The sequence below is a fragment of the Trichoderma atroviride genome, chromosome 4 (genome assembly GCF_020647795.1).
Source record: "Trichoderma atroviride chromosome 4, complete sequence".
Lineage (NCBI taxonomy): Eukaryota > Fungi > Ascomycota > Sordariomycetes > Hypocreales > Hypocreaceae > Trichoderma > Trichoderma atroviride.
This window is the reverse complement of record NC_089403.1, coordinates 4,113,358-4,137,200: the sequence shown is the minus strand read 5'-3', so window position 1 is coordinate 4,137,200 and position 23,843 is coordinate 4,113,358. Positions and strand designations below refer to the sequence as shown.

At 51.9% G+C, this 23,843-nt stretch overlaps 8 protein-coding genes across 8 annotated transcripts; 3 read left to right on the top strand and 5 right to left on the bottom strand.

Annotated features, from left to right (window-relative positions):
* Positions 1–1,172: 1,172 nt before the first annotated feature.
* TrAtP1_008744 (uncharacterized protein) lies at positions 1,173–2,824 on the top strand (the record flags this gene model as incomplete). Its single annotated transcript, XM_014086979.2, has 3 exons — positions 1,173–1,268; positions 1,381–1,506; positions 1,577–2,824. 3 exons carry the CDS (start codon positions 1,173–1,175, stop codon positions 2,822–2,824), a joined length of 1,470 nt encoding a protein of 489 aa, XP_013942454.1.
* Positions 2,825–3,261: 437 nt separating this feature from the next.
* Positions 3,262–4,168, bottom strand: TrAtP1_008743 (uncharacterized protein; the record flags this gene model as incomplete). Its single annotated transcript, XM_014086978.2, has 2 exons — positions 3,262–4,075; positions 4,140–4,168. The coding sequence occupies 2 exons, from the start codon at positions 4,166–4,168 to the stop codon at positions 3,262–3,264; spliced, it is 843 nt and encodes a 280-aa protein (XP_013942453.2).
* A 510-nt stretch (positions 4,169–4,678) lies between these two features.
* Positions 4,679–5,973, bottom strand: TrAtP1_008742 (uncharacterized protein). The gene is made up of 2 exons (XM_014086434.2): positions 5,382–5,973; positions 4,679–5,303 (listed from the first exon to the last, which is right to left on the bottom strand). The coding sequence occupies exons 1-2, from the start codon at positions 5,685–5,687 to the stop codon at positions 4,746–4,748; spliced, it is 864 nt and encodes a 287-aa protein (XP_013941909.2). The 5' UTR covers positions 5,688–5,973; the 3' UTR covers positions 4,679–4,745.
* On the top strand, positions 5,953–8,438 carry TrAtP1_008741 (uncharacterized protein). The gene is made up of 2 exons (XM_014086977.2): positions 5,953–7,488; positions 7,552–8,438. The coding sequence occupies exons 1-2, from the start codon at positions 6,289–6,291 to the stop codon at positions 7,711–7,713; spliced, it is 1,362 nt and encodes a 453-aa protein (XP_013942452.2). The 5' UTR covers positions 5,953–6,288; the 3' UTR covers positions 7,714–8,438.
* A 206-nt stretch (positions 8,439–8,644) lies between these two features.
* TrAtP1_008740 (uncharacterized protein) lies at positions 8,645–9,292 on the bottom strand (the record flags this gene model as incomplete). Its single annotated transcript, XM_014086976.2, has 1 exon — positions 8,645–9,292. One exon carries the CDS (start codon positions 9,290–9,292, stop codon positions 8,645–8,647), a length of 648 nt encoding a protein of 215 aa, XP_013942451.2.
* Positions 9,293–12,873: 3,581 nt separating this feature from the next.
* Positions 12,874–14,451, top strand: TrAtP1_008739 (uncharacterized protein; the record flags this gene model as incomplete). The annotated part of the gene is made up of 1 exon (XM_014086974.2): positions 12,874–14,451. The coding sequence occupies one exon, from the start codon at positions 12,874–12,876 to the stop codon at positions 14,449–14,451; it is 1,578 nt and encodes a 525-aa protein (XP_013942449.2).
* A 226-nt stretch (positions 14,452–14,677) lies between these two features.
* Positions 14,678–19,917, bottom strand: TrAtP1_008738 (uncharacterized protein). The gene is made up of 2 exons (XM_066114030.1): positions 17,501–19,917; positions 14,678–17,433 (listed from the first exon to the last, which is right to left on the bottom strand). Exons 1-2 carry the CDS (start codon positions 19,292–19,294, stop codon positions 15,184–15,186), a joined length of 4,044 nt encoding a protein of 1,347 aa, XP_065970123.1. The 5' UTR covers positions 19,295–19,917; the 3' UTR covers positions 14,678–15,183.
* A 505-nt stretch (positions 19,918–20,422) lies between these two features.
* TrAtP1_008737 (uncharacterized protein) lies at positions 20,423–23,597 on the bottom strand. The gene is made up of 5 exons (XM_014086972.2): positions 22,731–23,597; positions 22,153–22,653; positions 21,850–22,094; positions 21,265–21,794; positions 20,423–21,206 (listed from the first exon to the last, which is right to left on the bottom strand). The coding sequence occupies exons 1-5, from the start codon at positions 22,742–22,744 to the stop codon at positions 20,589–20,591; spliced, it is 1,908 nt and encodes a 635-aa protein (XP_013942447.1). The 5' UTR covers positions 22,745–23,597; the 3' UTR covers positions 20,423–20,588.
* Between the last annotated feature and the right edge of the window lie 246 nt (positions 23,598–23,843).

The following is a 23,843-nucleotide window of genomic DNA, read 5'->3' as shown; positions in this document are numbered from 1 at the left end:
CTCTGTCGGGCTCTCCAGCACTGTGTCTGACGCAATCAGCAGGCCGCTATGACTGCAGCGATGCATGTTGCGCAAAAGCTGATGGAGTTGCACGAGAATGTTCGAGTCGTTGTAGAGCGTCACTTTTTTTTGGCATCCCGAGTTGGCGGGGCCAGAAAAGGGTCCTCCAAGGCAATTGCTTTGCATGTGGTTTGTTCCACTGACGTCACGAGAGAACACTAAGATGATGGACTATTTGAACTAGAGGCTGTAAATCAAGATTTGGAGAGGCCTGGAACACGCAGCGTCTTGATGGAACAGAATGTGTTTGTTTTGAAGAGAAAAGGCGATAGGAGGCCTGAGACGAGACAGAGGCCGCCGAGTCAATGCAAATACGAGTACGGAGCGCTGCGTACTTGTGCTTGCGTATCCCTGACCCGGCAAAGTTACCACGAATAAGTTGCAACCCCCACCCTGCGAAAAAAAAGTGATATACGATGGCATTGAATTGTCTGTTTTACTGTGGCTTTGTGTGTGGAGAGCGAGAAGACAACAAGGCGGCAAAAACACTGAGTAGACGACAAGTTGTTGTAGGCAATGATCGTTGCAGACCCTTACATCATCTGAACCGAGACACTGTGATGCGCGACGACGATTCACCAAAGATGCAGGCTAAGTAGACCACATGGGCGCTAGCAGCCAGAGTGGCGGCTCTATCTCTGCTTTTTTTCTCTACAATGGCCCGATTTTAACATTCGTCCAAGGACCCTCCCGGCTAACGCCATTGCAGTTAACCAGTGTGACTAGGGAGGTGGCATCCTGAAGCGCAAACAGGCCAATCATGGGCGCTTCTGTCCTGCATCTTGTCCCTCATTGACTGCAACCTCGCAGACCAACCCAGATCGGTGACGCTCCTTTTGCTCTAATTTGATCACCTTTTGAGCTTGCGCTGCCTTGCTATATCTTCTTTTTCCAACTTGAACTTTTCCTGATTATAAGTCTGGGGAACCTGGAAGATCGAACCTGTATATTTTTTTTTTTTTGAAACCTTATTCTTTAATTCCTGTACTTCCTCTTTCGATTCTCTTTTTCGTCTTTTGCGCGGAACGTTACGATATACCCCCCCTTTTTAAAATCGAAGCGACAAGAGCTCTAAAAGAAGACTCGAAACAGTCTCATTCTCTGTTTTAACAATGGCCACTCCTATTTCGCCAACTAATACCACGCTGCCGTCGCGCGCTACGACGGGATTGAGCGATGGTGCCATTCCCGAGGCGGATCCCAATACTGTACGTGGCACAGCATGAGCATCTGCGTGGCGGGGAGGAAGATGTTGAAGAGATGCAATGGCGTGAGAACTTGTGGCTAATTCTCTCCTTGTTTTGTTTCGCGAATGTTTAGACCTCCGGATTGCTTGCAGAGCGCCTGCAGGCATGGAAACACATGGTGGGATACCTCGAGGATTATGTCGAGGCGGTGGAAAAGATCCACGGCCGCCAGGCAAAGGAGTATGAGAAGGTCCTCAAGGTGAGCCTGATTCTTGCTGATTATTCTCCCTGCGCAAAGCTGCTCAACATGCTGAATTTCTTCCGAATAGACAATCTCGAACCCTCTGCGCGAAGGCCACCACTTCGACCAGAGCCTCGGTGGCGTGGCCGGCTTCTTCGAAAACATGCGCACCAATACCCAGGCCATGATCAACTCCAACCTGGAGACGGAGAAGAACATCAAGGGCTCCGTCCTGCCCATCCTCGACCGCCTACACAAGGAGATCAAGCACAAGGCCAAGGAACTCGCCAGCGGCGCGCAGGCGGGCGCCAAGGAGGTCGAGAAGCTGCGCAACGTGACGCAGAAGCACATTGAGCTGCTCGGCCAGCGCGCTGCTTCCTACGACTCCCACGGCGCAAAGATTGACTCCCACGAGGATCCGTACGTGGTTCGCCGCGGCATCACCTACCGCCTCAATAACCAGGTCATTGCCGAGAACAACCACCACAACGACCTCGTCTCGGTGCAGAACAACTTCCGCACATTCGAGGTGCACGTCCTCGAGGTTATTCAGCAGGCCATGGAGGCCTTTACGCAGCTCGCGGGCGGCCAGGGCGAGAAGATCCGCGCGCTGCACAACGACATGCTCGGCACGGCGCAGTGCATCCCGCGCGAGTTTGAGTGGGCCAACTTTTCGCAGCGCTTCGCCGACAGGCTCGTCAATGCCAACGACCCGCCGCGCTCTGTCGAGGCGATTCAGTTCCCTAACATGGAGCACACCTCGACCAAGACGCTGATTGAGGGATCGCTGGAGCGCAAGTCGCGCAACAAGCTGTCGTTTGGCTACTCCACCGGCTACTACGTCGTTACGCCATCCAAGTTCCTGCACGAGTTTAAAGACTCGGACGATACCCGCACCGATCCCAAGCCCGAGCTGTCGCTGTACCTCCCCGACGCTGTTATTGGATCGCCCACTGGCGACAAGTTCACCATCAAAGGCAAGGACAAGAGTGGCACGCTGAGCAGCAAGCTCACCGGCAGCTCCGAGCTGAATTTCAAGGCTCACACCGCTGCTGATGCCCAGCGGTGGTTCCAGGTCATCCACGGTCTCATCGGCTCTGCCACCGTGGCGGCTGGCTCGACGCCTACATCTCCCGTCACGGCGACGTCGCCTACCATGACCGGTCCGGCGGGTGCAGTGGCCGGAGGAGCCGCTGTTGCTGCCGTCGCTGGAGCCAAGGCGTCGGAGTCTCCTGAGGCGAGGTCGCCTATTGCCACATCGTCGGCTGAGAAGCACCAGGCTCAGGAGGTGGGCATTACGGGCGTCACGCCGGAAGATAAACCTGCGGCTGCTTAGTGGACGGACGGGGGTTGGGATTGGTAGAGAAATGTGTGCGTAAGAGGATGGAAAATGTGTGTGTACGAAGATGAGTGATTGAGCGAGGAGTTTTCTTTTCTAATTTTATTTGATATCCTGTAAGGAGTGAATGGGACAGTATGTGATGTGTATATCTAGTATTAATGAGCGAGAGAGAGGGTGTTGTGAGTTCTGATGGGGTGTTGAATTGATGTATATAAATTAAAGATGTTCTGATTTGATTTGAGTGCCGTCATGAAATGCTAAAAGTTTGCTCTATGGCCCAGCCCACAATTCTACCCAGCAATATTAATTCAACCAGTCTAATGTCGCTGTTTATCCCCTCCATTGCAGCCATAAGAAAAATGAAAATATACATCAATCGCTCTTCAATATGCTAGTTGTGTTGTGTTGTGTCTTGTACTTCAGTTCTGGTGTCATAACTCGTCTGTCTTTCGCTTCTTCTCCGCCCTCAGCACGGCCTTGTGCGTCTTGATATGATACTTTACATCATCCGGGTACAGGGGATTCCAGACGGTGTTGCAGATTTTGCATTCGGAGAAGGCGGCCTGGGCAGAGATGTTGAGCGTGGTCTGAATAGCCGGAGAAGACGGTTTATTCTTTTTCGGCTTGATGGCGGATTGCTTTGTTGGTGATGGGGATGAGGAGGGTGAAGCGGTGGTGTCTTTGTTTGATGATGTCGCTTTGTGTGTGTTGGATATGTGGCTTTTGAGAGGTGGTCGGCCGCGGCGTTTTTGAGGGGCGGGATTATCGTCTGTTTCTTGTGACGATGATTGATCGGATGATTTGTGAGTGGTGGCTTTGATTCTGAGAAGTCGAGGTTTTCGTTTTGTCGGCGGAGGGGGCGAAGAGGATTTCTCAGGTGAATCTTGCAGCTGCTGTGATGGCGCATCTGCGTGTGGAACTTGTTGTAAAGTTGGTTTGAAGTAGCTCAGGATGGAGCCCCTTTTAAGAGACTCTCCAGGTTTCTCAGCCTTATTCTGAGCTGAAGCATCTTGCTGATGAGCTGCTACCGCTGATGCGCCTGCTACCGCCGCATCGTCGTCGGACTTGGTACCGCCATTGGCACTGGTGAGAGTCGAGGCAGATTTCTCCTGCTGCTGCCTCTCTCGTTCCACCGATATCCGTGCCTTCTTGGACGGCGGCTCACTCTGCTCGGGCGTTGATGTTTGCCTGCCGTAGGTGCGGAGTGGTTTGTCTCTTTTGCGGTGATGTAGTCCTGGCTTGGTTCTGCGTGGGTAGCGGGTGAGCAAGGAGCCAAATTCTACTGGTATGTTTTTTTTTTTTGACTGACATTGAAAACTCAGGTGAGGAGCTCACCATGGCTGCTTGAATGAACTCGCGCGTGTAACCCAGATTCTCTCAATGATATAATGCGGTAAGAGATTAAGGCATCATCCAACTGCGAAAAAAACTGTGTCCAAAATTTGATGGTGGGATGAATGGGATTTATGCGTTGATCATAAAAACAGTGATCCATTAAACGAAAGCTGTTGACCAAAGGGAGCCTGATGAAGAAAAAAAGAATTACGGAAAATGGACGCCCAGAGCTCACGGCGGTTGACGAGAGTTGGCCCCACGCAGAGACGCGTCGAGACGCGACGGAACACTTTACGCGATGTCACATGCGCCCACTTTCAGCGCAGTGCACTATTGAGAGCTTTGGCTTTGATAGAGTTCTAAGCTCTGAATATTCCATTTTACAGCTAATGTATGCTTACAATCGAATAAATGAAGTCATTGGATTTTGTGCTGAAGGTGGGGTATTTTCTGATTGACAACTTACTCAATTGACTTTGCAGTTGAAACATCACCAACATAAGGCTATAAGTGTAAATGTATACAGATAAATTGACAAAGCGCTTGCAAATAGTGGGACAAATAGCGTACAATGCAAATATCAAGATTCTGGGCTTTCCGTCACTGAAATCGTGGGTATCCTTCTCCTTACTGATTCATCCTCGGCTTTGCCCTGCAGCAATACACTCTTGTCATGGCCATCATCTCCTTCTTCTCCGACAACCCAGGACTGAACCACTTCTTTAATCTCTGTGACAGCACCTTGCTTGCTTTTTGCCTCGCCCATCCTCCACATGTAACTCGAATAGACCGCCACCTCCGCAATAGCAACCACTATGCTGCCGCCAAGCGTCAGGAATACTCGAGACGAAAGGCTCCACCACCGGCCGGCGATCCAAAGCGTAGCTGCAACCCCAACAATGCTGACGAGGAAATTGATGATGAGCATTACTTGGCGCTGCACCTCGTTGTATGTGATTTCGTCGTCGCCGAGATCTTCGGCTTTGGAGGGCCGGTTCGCCTCCGCAAAGGCGTGCGCGGCGTTTGGAAACCGGCTTGAGAATGTTTCGAGCGCAAGGGGTGGGTTGATCATGCGTTCGTAGGCGCGGGCGTCTTCTTCACGGCGAAGACGGGCCATGAGAGCTTTGTACTCTTCGGACTAAGAATGAGACATGATTGTCAGCACATATGGTTGGAAGGGAGTCTTGGCTTGATATAGCACGGAAGTGAAACTGACTGGCTCTTGTTTTGGTGGAGGTGGAGGGACGTAAACTTGAGACCCTCGAAGCAGTTGCTCTAGGCTGTATTTGGATTCTGAAGACTCTGAAGCACTGAGCTTCTTGTAAAGACTGAGTATATCGCTGTGGGAAATGGGGTTGCCAACTGCTGGCTCTGTTGACGATGAAGCTGCTGCGTCATTGCTTTGATCGTGGCCGGCATCGTTGCTGGATTCGCCGGCCTTGAGCTGGCTGTCTGCTTTGTGCTGCTCATCTACCTGCTTTAATGCGTCCACAATGGACGGTGTCATTGTTAGGAGAACCATGATGGCCTGAAGAGCCTTTGCTCGTCTTCGAGAATGATGAGTCTCGAGCTCGATCGGCTCAATCCATGAGCCCGGCGGATATGCAGCTCGGCCATAAGTGGGACGCCGCCGCTCACAGGTGGGAGCTTCAATAGGCTATCGGTTCGCCAAGGCCTCAGGACGCAAGGCGGGTCGCTCACCCGGAGCATTGGCAGCGTTGGAGGGCAGCTACAGCGCTGTTGTGCAGTAGCATTACAGGGCTTCGGGGCCCCTGTAGGTCCAGCCGCCCAGGGCTTGCGGCGCTGAGGCTGCACCGGCCAATGAACAGCTGCGACCACTCCCGGATGTGCCCCTCAGCTCCATCAGAAAGTCCCGCCAAAAGGCTGCGCAAAAGTTTCGGAAGGCTAGATTCGAGCTGGACGGGCGCTCAAAACACCAGACGGAGGAATCACCTCATCCCCACGAACCGATTGAACCGCGCGGCTTTGCGGCTCTTCACCAACGCTTCGACTCTTCTCAATTGGCGTCTGAACCGCCGCGAGACGCAGTACGAGCCGCCCGCAATTCGGACCTGCCAACATCCTCGGCCTCCCTCGATTGCCGCAACCCGATCTGTTCGCAGATGAAGCTCCGTGCGGGAGCTTCGGCGGCGCTGCGCGATGCAGTCGCCGGCCGAATGGGAGCATCAACCTGCGTCCTCTGCCAGCGATCCGTCATCTCGAGCTCTGGCCTGAGGGTCCTGGGCGCACAAAAGGCCGCGCTGCACTCCAGCTCGAACCGAAACTCGGCATGGGCCGCCGCCGTCCAGGTGGCCTCCAACATGGTGGGCAACGTTGCGAAGCGAGCGGCCAAGGACGGCATGGCGATTGACCCTCTGCGAACCGTCGCAAAGGAGATGAAGTTCCTGACGGGCAACATCCGCAAGCTGCTGGGATCGGGCCACCCCGCCCTCGACCGAGTCGCAAAGTACTATACGCAAGCCGAGGGCAAGCATGTGCGGCCGCTCATCGTCCTGCTCATGTCGCGGGCCACTCATCTGTGCCCCAAGAGCCCTCTCGATGCCGTCCCCGAGACATCAAGGGGAATCGATGCGTCAATATCCCCGATGAAGATCCTCAGCGACGTCAACCCAATGTCGAACACAACATCGTACGAGAGCGAATTGGCCGAGTCGGCAAACCTCGACATCCTGCCGAGCCAGAGACGGCTCGCCGAAATCACGGAGCTGATCCACACGGCATCTCTGCTGCACGACGACGTTATCGACCACTCTGTTTCAAGGCGCGGTGCGCCGTCGGCCAACCTGGAGTTTGGCAACAAGATGGCCGTGCTGGCGGGCGATTTCCTCTTGGGCAGGGCCTCTGTTGCGCTAGCGCGGCTACGCAACGCCGAGGTTGTGGAGCTGTTGGCTACTGTCATTGCCAATCTGGTTGAGGGCGAGTTCATGCAGCTCAAGAACACGGAGCGCGATGAGCGCAGCCCCAAGTGGTCGGAGGAGACGCTGAGCTACTACCTGCAAAAGACATATCTCAAGACTGCCAGTCTCATTTCCAAGTCTTGCCGAGCAGCGGCGCTTCTGGGCAACGCTGACCAGCACACCGTTGAGGCCGCATATTCGTATGGACGCAACTTGGGCCTGGCTTTCCAGCTTGTGGACGATATGCTGGACTACACTCGGTCTGGCAAGGACCTGGGTAAGCCTAGCGGAGCGGATCTGGAACTGGGTCTGGCGACGGCGCCGCTGCTGTTTGCCTGGAAGCAGATGCCGGAGCTTGGAGCTCTCGTTGGGCGCAAGTTTGCCCAAGAGGGTGATGTTGAAAGGGTAAGTTGCTTTCCATCACCCCGTCATACATATCAAGTTGCATAGACTTACATGATTTCATAGGCTCGCCAATTGGTTCTCCAGAGCGACGGCATCGAGCAGACCCGAGCTCTCGCCTACGACTACTCTGAGAAGGCGATTGCTGCCATTGCCGACTTCCCTGACAGCGAGGCCAAGGATGGGCTGATTGAAATGGCTCACAAGACGGTTCAGCGCCAAAAGTAACCGGTTGTTGGAGTACAGGGGGGGGCAAACTAACCCCAAACACTGCATTGACACACAGCATGAATAGCACGAGAGAGAGCATTATTGTCATGGCGCTTTTGTACCAATATTCCACTCTATGAGAGAAAAAAACGTGTAATGAGAGAAAGACAAAAAAAAAAGGACAAAGGAATTGGCCGAAAGGGGGTTCTGGTACGGGAGTTGCCAAGAAAAAGACATTTTCCGCTTTTATACACTGGAGACGGGGAAAGGAAAACGAAAAAAGAGGCATCATTTCTTAATTCACGGACGTTGATAGAAAAAAAAGGTCGGCTATTTGTTTAGAGAAAAAAAAAAAGAGGAAAATTTAACCAGAAAAAAAAAAGTGTTAGACAAGAGTCATGCAGCATGAGAGGAGAAGGGGAAATGGCATTTCGATTGGATATTCGTATGGATAGGTACATGTAGCTGCCTGAAGTGGACAAATTTTTGGGAGCAGATGGTATGGAGTAGAGGAGCATTGAATTGAAGGCGGTCTCTGCGGATGCATCATTCACGTCGTATTCGCTTATTTTGATGCTCGTTGACCATTCATATCCTTTATTCTTGAGCGAAACAAGTAGAGAGCAGGCGTGGTATGCAGCGCATATACAGACATGATATCTGTCTCATTACTAAACGAATATTTCACGCATAATGCAGTTTTAGATGGTTAGTTGTAACTCATAATTTCAACCGAAAAGACGGACAATTGAACGAAATGAAAACTCCTAGAATTTACAAAGCAAACGCAATCAATTTAGTCTGTCAACTTAAAACAATCTTAAACACAAAACAAGCTCTATATTACCATCTTAAATGCAATCAAAGTCAAATAAACAAAAACAATCAACGAACAGCCCCGCACAATGCAAAGGCCCTTTCCTTAAATGCAGACAACAAACAATTTCCATCAGTAAACAAACTGAACCGTCATTCGCCTCAATGGGCACTGCCGGATGGCATCCCCATGTCGGCCATCATCATCGGCCGGATCCTCCCCCCCGTTAATCTGATTCTTAAAGGCCCCCTTTGCATCTCTCCCCTCCACATTCACCAAGTTCACACCGTCCCATCGGCCGGGGAGGGAGGGAGGTGCCGGAGCCTTCCTGGCAGAACCGTGAACCACAATCTCAACACCATTGACTTGGGCTCCGGAGCCGTATTTCTTGCAGTCCTTGTAAAAGTAGCGTCCCTGAGGGCCCTGCAGCTGCTCCACCCCAGCATCGCAGACAAAGACGAAGCCGTTGATTTGGTCAACGCCAGAATCAGCCTTGCACTCGTTGTAATGAGAGATGGGCAGATGCTCCCCAACCTCGTTCAGCATATAAGGGAAGATGGAGGCGTTGGGAGAGTCATCGGGCGTCCACAGGCTGGGCGACCCAATGGCAAGGTTGGGAAACACCTGCGAGTTAGGCGATGCGTACGAGGTTGGCGAGAGGGCTTCAATCAGGGCGGCGGGAACGGGGGGGTCGTGGAAGGGGCCGCGGAGGGTGCTTTGGAGCACGACCTCGGTCTCTTCCTCGTTGAAGGGGCGGACGTCGACGTGGTCGGGGCACATTGTTGATGTAGATTACGGGATCCCGGGTATGATAGTTCAAGTGTAAAAGAGGAGTGGTTATCCGCGAGGAAATGCGGCAAGAGGTGAATGGTTTCTTGCTTGAATCAAGCCAAGATGATGGAGTAGAAGAGAGTTGTAGTGAGAAGATGAGTGCTCTGGAGAAGAAGTTGTTCTCGACTGGGGGAACTCTCGGGGTATTTATCGTCTTTCTGAAGAGCCTCAATCACTCACTTACTTCATGTTTGATGTCTTCAGGCGATCACTCCCCCCCTCTCCTCGCGGGTAATACAGCCATAAGCTTGACCAGTCAGTGCTTCGACATTACAGGACCAGGCCCCAGCTTTCCGGAGGCGCGTAGACGGCACGTTGGACTTGTCACAATCCCGCTTGGTGCAACCCTCCCATTGAAAGTGGGTTCTGTGATGGCATATCTGCTAAACTAGCTGCGATCGGGGGCGGCGGCTATCGTTGTCACTAGTTGGTTTGCGTGTTTCACTCTTGGGGGGTCTAGGTCTGGGGCTGTAGGCAAAAGTAAAGTCTAATTGCTTCCCCTCCTTTTCTTCCCGAGCTGCTGAACACGGGGAGCTGGGCTTGCCACACGTGGTGAATGGTGATGTATCATCTGTCTAGTTGGTTGTGCTTTAGGAGAGCCAGACGAAGGATACAAACGTTCTGGTATATCTCACAATCGAGAATAGATTGTGCTGGGTTCATCCTCAGGACAGGTAGCAACCGCCCATCAGGCACTTCAGGAGGGGTAATGAAAGAGCAACTGTGTCAGACGTCATCCAGCAGTGCCAATGTAAAGTGCATGAAACGCAAATGAGAGACAACGTGACTGGGTGGTCGAGTCCCTGTCTCAGAAGGCACCTAAGACAAGGGTCAATAGCTGCTATTAGTAGTAGTATTAGTAGTGGTATCCCCACAAGACAGTCGGGCATATTGATAGGGTGGATATTGAGTTGACGTGATATAAGCATATTCACCTAGTTCACATAGCAAACAACTGCCCGGAGCACCTCGATCAATTCAATCAATCAGCCAGGCTCTCTTAGAGTCAGTGGGATATAAAAGAATAGCTGAATGTTGTTAGATGAGTCTGCGAGTTGATGGGTATGAATCTACCCAGGGAAGAAGGAAACGATGGACAGCGCTTCAAAGTCGGCTCGGGCTCATTCAGCGGCCGATGAGAGTCAGAAAAAAGAAAATAAAAGGGAGCTGCAGCGGCACTAATGTATTGAGAGACCAGGATAAAATCCTGCAAAGTATTAGTCTCTCTACCGCTTCAGCTTAAGACAGTTCAGTTGAGGCAGGATAGATGCTACTGTGAAGCTACTCTGCTTCCACATCATGTTCACATGTCAGAGATGTGATGATTTGAGACATGTCCACTTAGACAAGCCTCATTTACGTCTTGATAGTGGTCACGTATAAGTTGTTGACCTCTCTATCAGCCAATGAAAGCGTTCTCCGGTGACAGCTTGGAACACAGATGACTTGGAGGACTTGCCTTTGGACAGGAGCACGGGCTGCCAGACAGTTTGTCCGGGGAGTGATTATTGAAAGGACTGTTCTAGTTCATTGTGTATAATCCATACGTAGACTTCTCCTTGAGACTCTTGTAGCGAGTAGATGGAGCTGGCGCAAGAGAATAAGCATACAAGGTCCAGCCTCCGATGACAACCAATAGCAGCTGTTCCTAGCACATTTGCATATGCGTGGCTTTTCAATAGTCGTCTACACCGCTATTAGAGATGATCAGTGTATACCGATGTTATATTGCTCAGTAATGCACGTCTCTCGCGCGTGATATCACTTCACCCGGAGATGTCAAAAGCACTCGCTGCCGTGAAGTGTGTGGAGAAGAGGGCAGCAAATAGGATGCCACCCGAGCAGCTTCAGTAACCCGGTTCGAGTAAAACATGCATATAGGGGGCAAAAAACCTGAGCAGAAAAGAGCACGCCAATATCTCTGAGTCTCTCCGAGCATGTATGGATGCTGGTGAGTCAGGGAATCAGGCTGGCATGGCGCGGCAGTAGTGGTGACTTAGCTGCAGCAAACAAATCAGCCTCAGCCTGCTTTTTCGGATAATGCCCTGGGCAATTCCCTCACATGCTTCTTTCTTTTCTTTTTTATTGAGACATGGCTGGAGCGGGGCTTATTGCAATAATCTCCCTTACATCGAGCCTGGTTTATGCGCAGACAGGCCTTGAGCTTTCGACCGGGAAACATTGCAAGCGTGTCTCACATGCTCGTATCTTGAGCAACGGACGAGCAAGAGAGGGGGGAGCTAGAAGACGATTCGATGATTATACGACGGATGACATATGGCCGGCGGGTGGTTGGGTGTTTGTTTTACATATGGCTCGATTTGCAGACGCGGTTGAGGGACACGGCGCTTATACGTGACTCGACGTGAATACGCCCAAGTCTTGCATATCTGCTGTTTCACGGCGCTTCAAAACGATACAGGTTAGGTGACATGAGTAGTAAGTATATTCTCTGCTGTATCGGACAAATGGCCATCAGATTGTTGGCATGAAGCTGCTCTGCTATGTCAATTATACTCTCACGTAGCACAACAGAGTCGGATACGCAGCGCTACACCGGCTGCACTAATAATAGGCGCGGCTACTCCAAGTTAAGAAAAGGCGAGAATCACAGCATGCAATCCCCTCTTTTCTCGTCCGTGATCACGGCAACAGCCCATTTATCCGAATCATCCAACCCGAGCTGACCCTCAGCCACGTCCGCTATTCCTGTGGCGCAAGCCCCGACATCCGGACCCTGAACTCCACCGCTGATAACGCCTTTGATAGCCGTGCCTCTCGCTTATCGTCAATCCCGACTCCGCCGAAGTCTTTTGGTGATTGCTGGTGCTGGTCGAGTAACTCTTACTCGATCGAATGCTGATTGGCCGCGCGCAACCGCAGTCTGCCACTCAGGACCATGCGATCCCATCTCGGGTCTCCATCGGGCAAAACCGATAAGGGTGATGTGGGCCTTTTTTTTTTTTTTTTTTTTTTTGTCCCTTGATCTTTCTCGGTTTGTTAGTGATCTTCGGACTTTGCGAATCCCTTCATTTTTCTTCTTTTGACTTTGGTTTTGCCGCTATGGAGTGGAAAAATTTGCAGCTGCTCTGGGAGGAAACTGCTAGCAGTTGGCTGGCTGGTAGATTCATATAGCCAGAATTGCAGGTTAAGGCGATGCAGTTCCAACATCTCCGGCGCCTTAGCCACTCCTTATCTACCGCTCGCCCCGTATCATCGACTTGAGATAAGGCCAGCCCGCCACTATCCACCAGATGGCCTAGGCTGCTTCAGGAGTGTCATCGGACCCGGCCGACGATGCGGTTGCCTCTCCTCTTCGCTCTTTTTCTTCTTATTTCGTGTTTTCCTTCCTCCCCCCTTCCACTAGTAGTCTGTGAAGTTATTCGTACTCTTGCTGTGCGCCTCGTGTCACTGTTTCTCGTCGTGAAGGCCTCTTAGAAGTAGCGGTGTCTCGCTCCAAAGAGCCCATCTCACTCAACGCCCACAGCCGCCGAGCCCGGAACGATCCCCCCCGGGCTGTAGTTGTCACCATGACCGTCTCTCATACCTCCAACGTCGGGCCTCTCAACGTCCTCGTCTCGACGCGAGCAGTCCTCACGCTTCCGGACAACTCCCTCGTCATCTCTCCGGCCACCATTTGCGTATCCCCCGAGCTCGGCAAGATTGTCTCTATTGTGCCAGAGATTGTCCCTGCCTCGGCCTTCCCTCCCAGCGCTACCTATGTAGACCACTCTCCCAAGCTGTTGCTGCCCGGTCTCGTGGATGCCCACGTCCACCTGAACGAGCCTGGCCGAACCGAATGGGAGGGATTCTGGACCGGCACCCGAGCAGCCGCGAGCGGCGGCGTCACCACCGTCGTTGATATGCCGCTCAATGCCATCCCGCCGACAACTACTCTCCACGGTTTCGAGGAGAAGCTCAAGGCCAGCCGCGGCCAGTGCTGGGTAGATGTAGGCTTCTACGGCGGAGTCATTCCCGGAAATTCAGACGAGTTGAAGCCACTCGTAGAGGCCGGCGTCAGAGGATTCAAGGGCTTCCTCATCGAGTCCGGCGTTGACGAGTTTCCTGCCGTGTCGGCCAAAGATGTCGCGCTGGCCATGGAGACTCTCAAGGACGAGCCGACCACTTTGATGTTCCACGCCGAGATGATTCCTCCCATTACAGACTCGGTTGGAGATGCCGTGCAGACGTCTGATCCTCCTGCCGCTCCCAAAGGCGAATTGACCGCCTACAGCACATTCCTCGAGTCCCGGCCGCCTTCTTTCGAAACGTACGCCATTGAGGAAATCCTCGCGCACGCCCATATCGCCCCATCGCTGCACTTGCACATTGTACACTTGTCGGCGACGCAAGCGATTCCCATCCTCAAGGCGGCTCGCCAGAGAGGCATCAACATCACCGCCGAAACTTGCTTCCACTACCTAGGACTTTCGGCAGAGGAGATTGAAAAGGGCGACACGAGACACAAGTGCTGCCCTCCCATCCGCGAGGCCAACAACCGAGATGGCCTGTGGGAAGAGCTGGTCGCCGACGACTCCTGCATCCGAACCGTCGTATCCGACCACTCGCCTTGCACTCCTCAGCTGAAGCTGCTCCCCGATCACCTTGAGAGGCCTTCGATGCCTCATTCAGATTCTGCCGTCGACATTAATGGGCCCCAAGATGCTTCATCTGTCAAGACTATAGCCCGTGGCGACTTCTTCGCTGCTTGGGGCGGCATCTCTTCCGTCGGTCTTGGTCTGCCTATTCTGCATACCGCAGCCAAGAAGCGCTCCGAATCTTCCAAGGCGCCAACCATTACAGACATGGTCCGCCTCTGCTGCCAAGCCACCGCCGAGCAGGTCGGTCTGTCCCATCGCAAGGGCGCTCTGAAGGTCGGCATGGACGCTGATATTTGTGTTTTCGACGACGCCCACACCTGGACTTTTACTCAGGGCGACATGCGTTGGAAGAACCGCTGTTCACCTTGGCAGGGCCATGAGTTTACCGGTCGCGTCATGGAGACTTGGCTTCGTGGTCGCAAGGTGTTTGATCTGACAGCTCCCGGCGATGGCTTTGTCGAGGGCAAGCCGTTTGGGGAGTCCATCACTGAGAAGAGAATTTTTTAAACGATATGAAGACGATTCTATGATTTTGTCAAGGCATTTTGAAAGACGAAGAATATGATATATGCATGGATGGCTAGAGATAGATGGCATGTTTCGGTGCAGGCGGGCGTTCTGGGCATCTTTTACCTTGGGGCATAATCATTTCATGGCGCAACGTTAATTGCTGACATTTTGTTTTTGGAGTGTAATGTTGAGGTAGAAATAATATATGATTAATGAACCATCTAAAGAGCGCAGAACTCTACATACATATGTGCACATTGCGCACTAAATACGCCTTGAGACATTTTTACCAAAGATCAAGTTGAAGCCTGACCGAACTTTGTTGCAGAGACGCAAGGGAGGCGAGTTCTGGATGGTCATTCGCTGAGGCCGGTCTAGGCGGACGTGACGTCAGCCAGTAACATGGCAGTACGATGATGCGATTCTTGCTAGACGCAGTGGCTGAGAGACGATGGACGCTGGAATGTAATATTTGTTATAAATATTTTCAAAAGGATAACGTTGGATCAACGCAAGTGCGATTTGAATCTTGCTGACGGGACAGGCGGCGGGAAGTAAGTATTTGACGGCGGATTAAAGATGGGCCTGTATCGATACGAGATGCCAAGACGTGCATGTTTGCGGGTATACGGATATCAATTTGGATTTATTTACAGTAATTGATCTAGATTGTGCTACGTGACTGCTTCAAAATGCATACATTGAAACGGAATTGAGTTGCACATCTCTCTACTTCTTGGAGCTGCCCCATCGTGCCCTCGCCAACTTCAACAAAAGCCAGGCCAGCAGCCGATACACAACGACACATCCCGCCAAAGCTGCCACATTCACCACCGGATTGTCGTCGAAATCATACAGCTGCAGTACCTGCTTACCCGTTTCAATCGGACACGTGCCATCTGCGAGTAGCTGCTCCGGCTTGCAGTAGAACTTCTCGTTGCGCAGGGCGTAGGGAGCGATGGCGCGCAGCGAATACCGGATCGGCGAGAGGTAGTTGAGCGCCTTGAAGGCCTTTGGAGCGTCGATGGAAAGGATGCCGGCCATGGCGTTGGCAATGGAGAGGAACATGCCCATGATGTTGACCGCAAAGCCGATGTGGCTGACGACGGTGTTGAACATGATGCCGAGGCTTTCGCCGCATGAGACGATGCCGAAACAGCCAAACACTGAGACAAAGTACATGGTTGCTGTCCTGGGAAGGCCGACGGCGAGACACATCAGGATGCCGAAAACCAAGCAGCTGAGAATCTCAAAGGGAACCTCGAGGATTGTGTACGAGAGCAGGAATGCATCGACGCCATATACTCCGTCGTCGTCTTCTCGATAAAAGACATCTCGCTCGGTTGGATAGATGGCCACATTCTGCAGCATCCCGACGAAATAAAAGGCGCCGACTTCCTGTATGTAGCCCATCCAGTTCTGCACGGCATAGTAGTCGTGGTGCAACGGCGCAAAGAAGAGGGCGAAGATGATGGCCAATCCAACCACTTGCATCGTACGGGCCATGATGAGCTGGGGTTGGCGGCGCGTGTTAATGGCGGCACGATGTAGGAGTAGAGGCAAGGCGGTGGCGAGAGAAGTCGGCTCATGGACGAGGGCGCCGAGTTCTGCTGGCGTTGAAAGGTTGGCTTTGTTGAAGGATTTGCGTCGAGGTTCGGACTCTTTCGACGGTACTACATTGACATCTTCATGAGACGTCTTCTTTTCGTCCATCTCATCTGTTTCAACAATCCCCGGAAGTCGAGACACGTCTGCCTCGGATGAATGCTTCTTCCAGTGCTCGATGAGTTTTCCCACTCGCTCCCTGCTCTCTGCCTCTCTGTCATCTCGCTGCAGGTCGACGGTAATCATATCCAGGGCAAAATCAGCTGGATTTGAATGCTGGGGACACTGATACCCCTGTTTGCTAAAGTAATTAAGCATATCTTTGGCAGGACCAGCATAGGCTGGGGAGCCGCCACGGGCAAGCAGCAATACATTGCCAAAGTGCCTGAACAAGTCCGATCGAGGTTGATGAATAGTCAGGATGAGCGTTCTACCTTCATTCGCAAGGCCTTGAAGAACTTCCATTATCGAGCTTGCGGTGAAAGCGTCCAATCCAGATGTTGGTTCGTCAAGGAGAAGTACTCGAGGGTCAGTGAGGACTTGCACAGCAATGGATACTCGTCGCTTCTCTCCTCCCGAGATGCCTTTGACCAAATCATTGCCTATCATATTATCCGCACAGTCTTTCAAGCCCATCTTCATGAGCACCTCTTCGGCGCGTTGGTATTTTTCTTGTTTGCTCATAAAAGATGGCAACCGCAGTGCAGCTGAAAAGCGCAGTGTCTCACGAACCGTCAACGAAGGCAGAAGAGCATCGTCGTCTTGGCAGACGTATGAGCACACCGATCGAACAACCGAAGCGGACGGAACTGCACCGTTGAAGGACATTTTCCCAGATGGGCGGTAGTGAGTGCCAATCGAGTTGCGCAGTCGCAGCGCCATTGAATTGAGCAGCGATGTTTTCCCACTGCCAGACGGCCCCATGATGATATTCAGTGTACCAGCCTGAAAATTCACATTGATTGGCTTGAGTATATTCTTTCGCGGCAACTTCTTGCCATTCAAGGCTCGTTTATCGAGATCTAGAGAGAAATTCTCCAGCTCAACATCGATGGCTCGAACTTCTGCGATGGATCGTGCTGTCATCTTCTCTTTTCCGGCTGACAAATCTGTATCTGAAACTCGCGATCGAGCAATGGTCATTTCGACTTTGATATAATGCAGCCCAATGGCTGACAAGATGAAGAAAAAGACGACAAAGGATGCAAGGCAGACAATAGGACGGGCAACCCAGTTTCTGGGGAAACCAAGTGAAGACATGATGAACTCTCCAGTATACTGAAGACAGGCAGGGTTTGAAGGGCCACCCGACTCAGGGCAGTCATAAAAGCTGCCTTGAAACTCATTTCCACAGTAGGCTCCAAAGGTATAAAACTATCATGCCATCATTAGTCCAACTTTCCTCACATACGCACAAGGGCGAAGGAAGAAAAACACTCACCGACCAAGTAATCCATTTCAGCCATCGAACATAAACCGGAATAGTATTGCTCTGTATGAACATTCCGCATGCTAAACTCTGCATTGTAAAAGCAAAATTGGCAATCAAACTCGCCCCTGGGAAGTGCCTCACCGCCACTACGCATGTGAAAGCACACATGACGCAAACGTAATGGTTGACAAAGCCAATACTGAAAAAGGTGAAGAACTTTGCGGCATTGTGATCGAACCCAGCCATGAAATACAGGATGAGGGAAAACAAGAACGGCACGGGAAAATCTTCTGTGATGAGACGAGCCAAGCGCCGGGACAAGATGTAAGGTACAGCATCGACGCAGTGCTCTGATGACTCGCGGTCAAATGTTGGCATGTCGATGGTCAAGCGATACGTTTCAAACATGAGAATCAAGTAGCCCTGAAGACCGGTTGCGATGTAGAGGAGACCTTCGCGGGATCGGATGCCAGCCTGATCACGGCCAAGGTTGAAAAACAAGTACCCAATCACAACTCCCATTATGACAGCCTCCACCAGAGAGGCCGTCATGCCGAGGGGATCCCGGTATGTGACTTTCAGAGTCCGGTCTGTTAGAATTCGCACTTGGCGGAAGAAGCCTGCATGCGTCGCCGCCTGCGAGCGCTTCTTGCGTTTTCCCATCACAGCAATGTCCTGTATAGGTGGAAAACGACTTTCGCTTTCAATCTTCCATGCCGCTTTCAATCTCTCGAGGCGGGTAGAGGTTTCTTCTTCTAGTTCAGTGGTGCGATTGTCCACGGCAGCAATGTCGATGACGAATTCTGCCGGGTTGACGAACAGCGGTAGTTGGTATCCAAGCTCCTTGAACCAGGGGAGGCATTCCGAGACGGGGCCTGAGAAGACGGGACTGCCCTTGGACAAGATGACGAGGTTGTCGAACAGGTCCCAGATTTCCGATCGGGGCTGGTGGATTGTGGTGATGACGGTTCTGCCCTTTTGCGCCAGTGATTTGAGAGTTCGTACGAGCTGGAACGCACTCGTTGCGTCGAGGCCGGTGGTTGGTTCGTCGAGGAAGAGCACGGATGGGTTTGCCAGGAGCTGAACACCAATGCTCACACGTCTCTTTTCGCCTCCGGAGCATCCTCGGTGTTGGCTGTTTCCTATGCGAGTGTTTGCGCATTCTTTGAGGCCTAGCTCACGAATGACCTCCTCGACGACTCTCTCGCGGTCTTCAGCACTAGTCGAGGATGGGAGTCGAAGGTCAGCTGAGTATCTCAACGTCTCCCGAACTGTCAGAGTCGGCAATAGGATATCTTGCTGCATCACATAGGCATGTCGAACACTGTTCACGCCCACCCGGCCATTAAACGTTGCGAGCCCCTGTTGACTGAGTCTCGAGCTGACAACTCTCTCAGCGAGATTATTGAGCAGCGTAGTCTTGCCGGAACCACTGCCGCCTATGATGGCAGTCAGTGTCCCGGGCTTCAAGCTAGCATCAACCGAATGCAAGAGTGTCTTGATGCGTGGTGCAGCCTTCAACTTGGCAGAGAACAGCTCGGGATAGGTAGAAGGGTCCAGCCATGAAGGAGAAGTATCGACGGCAATGGTCAGTCCCCGGATCTGCACATCAGTGGGCTCGACATCGTCGAGAGACAGATTCACCGCGTTGGCGATGGAGAAGCGGCTCTGGTCGAGCTTGTTGTGGGTTAGGGGCACGTCTGTAGATGCGTCCGTTGTGCTTCCAAGCTCCGCCTTCTCCACATCGACTGCGGCAAGCTGCCCAACAGCATCGTCGTCTTTGCCATCGTCAGCTAGAGCCATGGCTAGAGAAATGCGCCACGGCTCAAGACTGGTTTTTTTTTTTAACAACGTGGCTTGCTGGCTAGTCAGTATACGGGCATGTTGGCGATTATGCTTGAAATTTGAAACGTCTGTATGGCTGGAAAGCAGAAATAGAATGCTGACAATGTTTTGGTCCAGCTATCCGTAAACGTTACGCCACAGCGTAATCCCAGCTATTACGTCCAAAGCTGAGACGAGGCGGGTTAGCTGATCTTTCCAAAGAGATTCAAAGCGGCCCCTCTTTGAAGGAACAAAAAGAGAGAGATGGAAAAACAAAGGGACATGGGCAAATGCATGAGATAGGCGACACGACCGTTATTTCATGCTCGCATTTGGCCAAGCATCCGATTTTGTGGATCTCCGATCCCCTTGCGACCCCAACGGAGTGTGTAATATGGAGCATTCCGAACTCCGTGGTTTTTAGCTCATGCAGTGTAAATCTCACGACTGCTTTGGAGGATGGTTGATTTGATTTTAAAACAGATGGTTGGACGTGTCTGTCGTTGATAACAGATAGCATTGCATGTAAATGATGCATAGACACGGCATATATACATCTCTATGAGATTTCCCATGACGAATACTGAATTCTATCAAGACCGTAGCATTTCCCGTATCTGCATCATGCAAGTGACCTCCAAGTAGACCCCATATTAATTACTTGACCGATTACACGTATTCTTAGTGCATCCAAGCCATCGGAGAACGCCCATTTGTCGATCAATAATACCAAGTCCAAAGCAAGCGCCCTCATCAGCTGTTTGGCCTGACAAATTGAACTGTTCAGCCTACATTCTCTACACGAGAGCTACCACACATCATATAATGCCACAAAATAGTTAGCCGTAAGGATTCTTGGCTATACACTCTAGCCGTCCTGTCACATGGGAATTCGAAAATTGCTGCCCGCCAGCCTCGGCTAGTGGCAAGCAGTGTGTAATGGAATCCTTATAAAACCTTACAGACGCCCGATTACGTTCGCATGCAGAGATAGGAATAGCTGCTTTGACTTTTTGTACGAGGATATTTTTAGAAACAGAAACTCCGGATAGATCACATATACAGCATAAAGCGAACATGATTCAGAGCGTAGAAACTCGTATATTCCTTATATTATCTCCTTATATCATTTCATAATGAAGGAAAGGGTATCAATTCCCAACGGCGCATTGCCTATCCACACAATAACCAACAAATAATATACTCAAATGCAACAATCATCCCTAAAACCAAACATAGTCGTAACACATCTTGATATAGATTCTTTTTATACTTAGTAGGCTCGCTTGCTCTCATCATCCGATGATGCTACGGTAGCCTGGTGGATAGACGCTCTGCGTAGATCAGAGGCGACAGCGTCGAACTCGTACAGAGGAGGCTTGGTCGCGCTCCACTGGAAGAAGACGTACTTCTTGAACCACCAGGGCAGAGCAACGGTGATCTGGTACTTCATAAAGGTGCGGACGGGAACAGCAAAGACATAGTCAAGCTCCTCGAGAGTGCGCTGCATGGTCTCGGGAACCCAGAGGAAGATCATGATGAAAGCGACAACGTTGAAGCCAGCGTAGAGACCGAAGGCACCAACGGTCTGGAGACGCTCGAGCAGGAAGGGGAATGAAGTTCCCAAGACGGCAGCCCAGAACAAGCAGGTGGCGACGGCGAAACCCATACCAGTCTCACGGTGGGACAGAGGGTACACTTCAGCACTGTAGGTGAAAGGAACGGGGCCTTCTCCGGGCGAGTAGAAGGCTCCAAAGAGGAAGACGAAAAGGCTGACAAGGCCGGTTCGGGCCGTCTCATGGCTATCAGAGATCAAGGTGCAGAGACCAGCAGCCAAGAGAGTCCAGAACATCTGAGGGAAGGTGAAGAGCAGCAGGCTTCGGCGACCAAACTGTAGGATTGTTAGTATATATCACTAGCGACTTGTATCATACAATTGCAAAACTTACGGTATCAATAGTCCAGAAAGCAGGGAAGGCAAAGATCCAGTTGACAAGACCGAATCCAAATGAGCCAATGAGAGCCCGGAATTGAGTGAAGCCAGCGTTGACAAAGACGGTGGTCGAGTAGAATGCGATGATGTTGATGCCGCACATCTGCTGGGCAATCATGACGGTAAAAGCAGCCAAGTTGGCACGGCGAATACGGGGGACAGTGAAGAGCTGAGTGAATCGGGTGATGTAGTTTGTCTTTCCAATGAGCTCCTTCTCGATATCCAGCTGGGCAGAGATGTAGTAAATGTCTCGGGCAACCTGGATTGGGTCGTTTCGAAGGACAACGAGAGACTTCCAGGCATCGGCATAGCGACCCTTTTTCATGTACCAACGAGGTGACTCGGGGCAGAAGTAGATGAGGGCAACCAGAGGGACAGCGGGAATGAAAGGAGCGCCAAGCATGAGTCGCCAGTTGATGTCTTTTACGTGATAGACAGCCAAGTTGAAGGCGCTTCCAAGCAAGATACCAAAAGCAGTCCACATTTCTAGAGATTCCGTTAGCTGAGACGCTTTAGCGCACGAACCCGAAGAGAAACTTACGCCATGACATGACCAAAGCACCTCTGATGGAAGCTGGGGCATTCTCTGCAGCATAGATGGGGACAGTAGAGGCCTTTGCGCCCATACCAATGCCCATGAGCAATCTACAGGCAAGCTGCTGTTGCCAGGAATGACAGAAGGCGGAACCAATAACGGGCCAGATACAGAAGTGAGCGGCGAAGAAGATGACACCACGGCGACCGAAGTGGTTGTTGATGGGGTCAGAGAGCCAGCAACCGATGAAACTAAGAGGCAATTAGTCAAGAGTGCGCCAATGGATGGACTTGAAAAGGCAATACGCACGCGCTGCCAATGTAGGGAGCGGCGTTGATGAGACCGACGAGAATAGCGTTGCGAGTGATAGTTTGGTCACCAATACCATACACGTCGGGCCAGAAGATGGTGGCACCGTTGCTGCCAGTCTGGTCCCAACCTTGAACGGCGGCACCAATGGAGCATGTCGCGATGGTGATGAAGAGTCTTGCGGGCATGTGCCACTTGTGTGTCACTTCACGCTCCAGAATGTTCAATTCATGTGGGGTGAGCCTCTCATCACCATCAATGTTGTGTGCTTCGGCGGGGTTTTGGGCAATAAGCGCGCCCTTCTTGAGCAGGAGGGTGTGCTCTGAGAGCCCGTGACGAGACGCAAAGGACTCGACATCGGTCATGAGCTGTTCCCGAGGAATGCCCTTGAGCGGGTTGCGAATCTTGGCCTGGAGATTCTGGGCATACTCCTCTTCTTCGGTGTAGGTGACTCCCTTCTCCATGGATGCGTCGTGAGCACCCTTGGACTCTGGGTGATTGCTGTATCAACCAAGCAGGTTAGCAAAATAGCTTGATGAAAGAAGAAGACATGCCAATGGGTATGCAGGTATACTGACTATATTTCCGCCATGATGGGCAGAGGAATTGTCCGCAGCTGACTTGCTCTTCTGACCTCGATCAATGCAAATGAGAAAGGCAAAGAGTGATGCTGCTTCTGGGCTGAAGAAGTCGAGACAAAGAATGTCAAGACGACGGGAGGCGAGGACTAATATACTTGTTTGTCCTGAGCCGAGCCTGGAGTCTGGGGAAGAGACGAAAAACTGGAGTCCGGAGACGGAGAACAATGGCTCTATTTGAAGCTCGTCGCGTGGTTTGTCTCTCCACAGTCCAAAAGCCATGAGCCCATGGCCTGGGAGGCGTAGCGGTAACACAATCCAGCAACTCGTGCATGTAAGTCGAGCAGCATGGCTTGAGGCCTATCCTAGTCCGGCCCACTCTTGGCTGGAAGATAGACAGACGGGCTAGTCCAGTTGCATAGCTCGGCTGACATTGATGGAGGTGGACCTTGGGCGCAGAAACGTCTTGAGAAGCGTGGAAGACAGCCGCGGCGACTCATGCATTCGGCCAAGCAGCACCATCTGTGCGCTGCCAAGGGATCAGGATGGTGCTCGTCGGTGCTACCACACGCCAGTCAGTTACCAGCTGCAATAAAGTAGCAAGCAGAGCAGCAAGCAGATGCTACATACCGCGTATCGGCCAAGCAGAGATCATCTCCGGATTCAGTCAGCCTGTAGAGTCGAGACGCTCCAGCCGGCAAGCCACAGAGCGAATCTCGCTTCCCCCAGAGCAAGCCACCTCCGAAGGAGATTGACCCTCTTGTTTCTCCAGACGGGGAATCATCCCCGCACCCCAGACAGGAGAGGAGCAGCTCCAGTTCCCCATGGGAAAGCAAAAGCAAGCCACTGCTGCTTTCGTCTTGACGGTATGTCTTAGACTCGAGGTTGAAAGTGGAAATCACAAACCCGTTGTTTGGCCACTGTGGGCCTAGCGCCGAGCCCCCTGCCCAGCGCTGTAATTGGCCCCTGGAGGCACGCCAGGCGTCCCCTGACGTAGGCGCAAGCAGCTGCCGAATCTTTTTCCCAGGGCGGCCCTGCAAGCGTCCGTGCAATCGCTGAGAGATGCCCACGCCCTGCTCTGCTTATTCTGCGTGTGCTACTTGTGCAGATCGG